Source organism: Heterodontus francisci, chromosome 48 (genome assembly GCF_036365525.1).
Source record: "Heterodontus francisci isolate sHetFra1 chromosome 48, sHetFra1.hap1, whole genome shotgun sequence".
In the NCBI taxonomy this organism is placed as follows: Eukaryota; Metazoa; Chordata; class Chondrichthyes; order Heterodontiformes; family Heterodontidae; genus Heterodontus; species Heterodontus francisci.
The window spans coordinates 14,133,778-14,139,195 of record NC_090418.1 but is presented as its reverse complement, the minus strand read 5'-3'; the positions used below and the strand labels follow the sequence as shown (position 1 = coordinate 14,139,195).

At 39.8% G+C, this 5,418-nt stretch overlaps 1 protein-coding gene across 1 annotated transcript; it reads left to right on the top strand.

Moving 5' to 3' along the window:
- Positions 1 to 926: 926 nt before the first annotated feature.
- On the top strand, positions 927 to 3,019 carry LOC137357478 (probable G-protein coupled receptor 139). The gene is made up of 2 exons (XM_068023824.1): positions 927 to 1,023; positions 2,118 to 3,019. The coding sequence occupies exons 1-2, from the start codon at positions 927 to 929 to the stop codon at positions 3,017 to 3,019; spliced, it is 999 nt and encodes a 332-aa protein (XP_067879925.1).
- Positions 3,020 to 5,418: the final 2,399 nt, after the last annotated feature.

Genomic DNA, 5,418 nt, shown 5'->3' with positions numbered 1-5,418 from the left:
TTGGCACAGCAATGATGACGTGCAAACATTTGATGTGATAGTTTCAAATCTGTCTCCCTGTTACTTAAACAAGAATATTAACCTTTTAATTAAAATGCAGAAAAATCACGCATCAACCATCTCCAAGACTCTGCACTTAACTGTGGCCAGCAATTGTAACAATATTGCCCGCATTGAAAAGTGACTAGATTCCGTCCTTCCTTCCTTCCTTCCTTCCTCCTTCCTACCTCCCTTCCTTCCTTCCTTCTTTTCTGTATAACATACTCATTTTGACCGATATCATTAACTGGAATAGACGCTTCTCTGAAGCTATTCTTTTTATATAACAAGCAACCCACAATAAATGAACAAAATATATTTAAAAACTCTTAAGGTGAAAACAATATTGTGGAAGCTGGAAATCTGAATTATAAGCGAAATATGCTGCATAAAATCAGTAAGCAAGACAACATTTTTGGAAGTTGCACCACATCTACGGAGGGTCTGGTGAAAACTGGCAGCAATGTTATTATTTCAGATATTAAAATTGTTATGTTTTGCTTTTTGCTTAAGTTCTTTATTAGTTGTTCCTCTCTAATAGGAGCACACTTGTTCGGGTTTTTGGTTGATGACACTGTGCTAACCCAGTGTCTCGCAGTTCTTTTTTTGAGAAAAGCCATCTGTGGAAATACTGCTTCGGATTGTGGGACTTGCAAGAGTTTATGATGATGCAGCTTTAACCCGGTCTTCAGTGAATTCTTGGAGTGTTGACATCATCTGTTTGTTCAGTGACTGTAAGTAAGCCCAGGCAGCATTGGACCCAATTATCTGACCTAATGGATTTTTGTTTTCTCCTATAAAGAGTGGAGATTCTCTCAATGTGTCAATCGGAGAATTTCTTCCAGTATCAACAACAAATATTGAATTATCGACTCTTACCAGAAGGGATGTCTCTTAGTTTTCTGATAAAACTCAAAATTCTTTGGGCCCTTAATGATGTAGAAAAGATATACTTCCCCATCTTGGCTGCGGTTGGTGTCCCGAGTAAGTTACAATCTGGAGCTGTAACTTCAGCAACTGGTGTTTAACAGCATGTAATATCTTAGTCCGCACGACCAGATCTTTAAATTAGAGCAGTGAATATATGGCAAAGGTACTTCACTGGCTGTAAAGTGTTTTTCATGACTGGAATTTCTCTTTTGTATCTATGGATGTGCGTTCTTCCTTCTATCTTTCTCTTTCTTTCTTTGTTTCTTTCTTTCTCTATTTCTTTCTCTCTTTCTTTCTCTCTTTCTCTCTTTCTTTCTCTCTTTCTTTCTCTCTTTCTTTCTCTCTTTCTTTCTCTCTTTTTTTCTCTCTTTCTCTCTTTCTTTCTTTCCCTCTTTCTCTCCTTCTCTCTTTCTTTCTTTCTTTCTTCCTTCCTTCCTTCCTTCTTTGCTTCGATTTTCTTTATTATCTCTCTTCTTCTTTCTTTTATCAGTTTATAACATTCTTTTTATTTTTCTCAACGTGTGTATTTGATGGTGAGGTGTTCCATGGATGTCAACTCTCATTCACTGACAGCAGCCAAATGATTATTGTGGTCATTATTTCGATCCAATTCAGTCAATGCGTAGTGGAAATCTAGAAAAATTCCCCCTACAAAGAGGTTCAGACGAGGTGAATTGAATGTTTCAAAACTCATGTTGGTAGTTTTTCTGTCGGATTAAGGATCCGAGATGTGTAGATGGTGTTCATATACAGATCAGCTGGGAGCTAATTGAATGGCGAAACACGTCCAACTGGCTGAACATCATAACCACGCTCATGCATTCATATGGAAGTGCAGTTCCAGATTTTTTTCCTCTTTTTATTTAATCTAAATACAGTTGCTGTTTTCACCTTGTTTCATTCAAACCGGTTGCATCATTTAACTGCTGATTCATTGCTGATTACTCTGATTACTAAATCTATATACAGGATGTTCTGTCACAGGTAAGCTCAAAGATTCCATCATATGTCTTTCCGAATTTCAGTTTGTGGTGACGGACGTGAATAGACATATTCCACATCCTATTCTGTTATTTCACGAGAAACACATCGTACTGCTGTTATTGAGGTGTTTAATGAATAATTTCCTATTCTTTTCTTGCGTACAGTTAACATGGTGACGATTGCGATCCTGTCTCGGGGAAAGTGCGGTCTCTCCAAATGTGTCACCTACTATCTGGTTGCCATGGCAGCGGCGGATCTATTGGTCGTTATTCTCGATCTGATCCTAAGGCACATTCCAATTGTTTATCGGGATCAATTTGCTTTTCTGTATTACGTTAGAGTTTGTGATATCCACGCCGTCCTGCTTTATGCTGCCACAGACTGTTCTGTCTGGTTTACCGTCACTTTCTCCTTTGATCGATTTGTAGCCATTTGTTGTCAGAAGCTGAAAACAAAATATTGCACGGAGAAGGCAGCCACTGTGGTTCTCGGAACGGTGACTGCGCTGAGCTGTTTGAAAAACATTTTCTGGTATTTTCTGTATCAATCTAAATATATGCATTCTAACAGTCCTTGGTTTTGCGACGTGGTAACAGCTGAATATCGATCACTGGCCTGGGCTGTTACTGAATTAATGCATCATATTTTAACACCTTTTATTCCATTTATTTTGATTCTACTATTGAATGCACTGACGGTCAAAAACATTATCGTCGCCAATAGAGCCCGCAGGCGGCTCCGGGGTCGGAGCAGTGGGGAGAGTCCCATTGACCCAGAGATGGCGAACCGAAGAAAATCCATGATTTTACTGTTCGTTATATCGTGGAATTTCATACTGTTATGGGTGGTGTTTATGATGTATTCCATTTTGAAACGATTGGAATACTTTTCGTACATGGTTACTCTTTCTCTGCCCACATTTGTTCAGGAAATAGGTTTCATGCTCCAGCTCCTGAGTTGCTGCACGAACACGTTTATTTATGCAGTGACCCAAAGAAAATTCAGACAGGAGTTGAGAAATGGAGTGACATATCCTCTCACAATGATGGTCAAATTAATCCGATGAAAAGATCTCACAGTATCTACGGATGAATTTTCAGCTGAAGCCTGCTTTACACAATTGTACCTGAGTCGACAATCCAGGGGTACTTTGGGAATGAACATTTAGTGTTTTTTCTTCCTTCCAAAATACATCATTAGCTCACATTGCCAGGAATCTTCAGTACTTCAGTGTTGAAAATTTTCTCTGACCTTTGCTTTATTCTGAAGTAACATGATTTGAAAGACAGGACAGGATCAGGAAAAAAGTAAAGGCAGCAGGAAAAAAGGAAGATTGCAAAGGTTATTGATTTCTCCACCATCACTGGGATTGATAGAGAAGAAAAGTATTTTTTCTGTATTAAATTACCAGTAACCCAGTCACATCCACGTCCATCAAACCCCATCGCCACCCCGCACATTCGAAGGTCCCATGGTAGCGCACTCCCTGTCCATCTATGGCTTACACCCAGCTCCTGATACAACGCAGTCCCTGCCCAGGTACACCACACTCCCTGGACCCTGTACAGCACAGCTGCGGGTACCAGTATCATACAAACCCGCGGTACTGGCACAACACACATCCATGTACCAGTGCTATTTACTCCCGGGTGATTATGTTACTGGATTAATAACACTTACCGAACCCGGTACAGCACATTCCTGGGTCGGAGTAAAGTAAAATTCCAGAGTCCGGTAATACACTTACCCGGGTTCCCATACTGTAATTGAATCAGTAATTCAGAGAGCTGGTCCAATAATCGGGTGAGCTGACATTTATCAGGCTCAAGAGTACGGAGTTTAAGCTACGTTTCTGATTGTACTTTTGTATGTTATCGGTGACTCTTGTGCATCACGCTGTGGCCACAACAGATACAGCGTGAAACCGGTGGAAATCAGTTTCATTATTTTCCTTTCTTAGGTTACATGTTTCCTGTAGACCAACAATCATAAGCCTGTTGATTTCTCCTTTCTATACATTCGATTATTGTGTTTGTGTAGAAGACGATATTTGAAGCCTGCCCTTCCCATTATGTTGCTGGCAGTGTTTGTTATTCAGTGGCAGGCTCCAGAAAGACACCACGTGTCCACCATTTTCCTAAACTCCGAGTGCAGTGAGATGAGATAAACTATATGGCAAACAAAGTAAAAATGCCAGTTCACTTATTAATTTCATCAAGGGTACAGAATCATTTTCTACAGGTAAGAAATTCTCACGTTATGATTCTCTCCAGCAGAGCAAACGCACGCAAATGGTTCTCGGGGCACAATCGGCCAAATGATTCGGTTATAATCTCCCAAAGTTCCCTACATGCTGGAAAGGTTCCAGTGGATTGGAAAACCACAAATGAAATACCTCTATTCAAGAAAACAGATGGACAGAAAGAGGGAACTATAGCCCAGTTCGCCGAACATCTGTCATTGGGAAAATGCTGGAATTATTTATTAAGAAATTAGTAGCAAGATATTTCGAAATCATAACGTAATCAGCCAGTCATCAAGTTTGTACGAAAGGGAAATCATTCTTGGCAATGTTGTTTGTGTTCTTTACGAATGTAACATGCAAGGTGGATAAAGGGGAACCAGATTTCCAAAAGGCATTCGGTAAGGTGCCACATAAAAAGTGACTCCACTTGATAATAGCTCAAGATGTTCTAGATAATACATTAAACTGATTAGAGGATTGGCTACCCAACAGGAAACTGAGATTTGGAATAAATGGGGCAATTTCAGGTTGGCAAATTGTACCTAGTGAGGTGCCACAGGGGTCAGCGCACGGGCCTCAACACTTAACGATCTATTTTAATAGTTTGAATGAAGGGACCGAGTGTATTGTAACTAAATTTGATGATGATACAAAGATAGTTAGGAAAGCAAGTTGTGAGGAGGACATAAAGTGTCTGCAAAGATATATAGATAGGTTAAGTAATTTGACTGATGGAATATAACATGGAAAAATGTGAGGTTGCTCACTTTGGTGGGAAGAATAGGAAAGCAGAATTTTATTTACATGGAATCTTATTTGAGGGAGCAGAATTCTTGAGCTGCATTCAGGAGAACTTTTTGGTCAGGATGCAGGAAGTCCAACAAAAGAATGTGTTTAGACATAGTTTTAGGAAATGAAGATGTGCAGGTGGAAGGAGTGGCAGTGGAAGAGCATTTTGGTTGGTAGTGATCATAATTCAATCACTTGTAAAATAATTTTGGAAAATGACAGCGTTAGAATAGGTGTTAAGAGTTCTCAACTGGGGCAAGGCAAAGTTTACTAAACTGAGGAGTGACTTAGCGAAAGTGGACTGGAAACAGCTACGTGAAGGTAAATCACTGTCATAGCAGTAGGAGACATTCAAATGGGAGATTCAAGGGGTTCAGAGTAAACATATTCCCACAATGAAAAAGGGTGAGACGGCCAAATATTGAGCCCCA

What these genes read in the sequence shown, in the direction of transcription:
- LOC137357478 (XM_068023824.1), top strand. Translation starts at nt 927, where the DNA reads ATGTCTCTTAGTTTTCTGATAAAACTCAAAATTCTTTGGGCCCTTAAT. An exon ending in GGCTGCGGTTGGTGTCCCGA is followed by an intron (nt 1,024 to 2,117) that starts GTAAGTTACAAT and finishes TCTTGCGTACAG; the next exon opens with TTAACATGGTGACGATTGCG.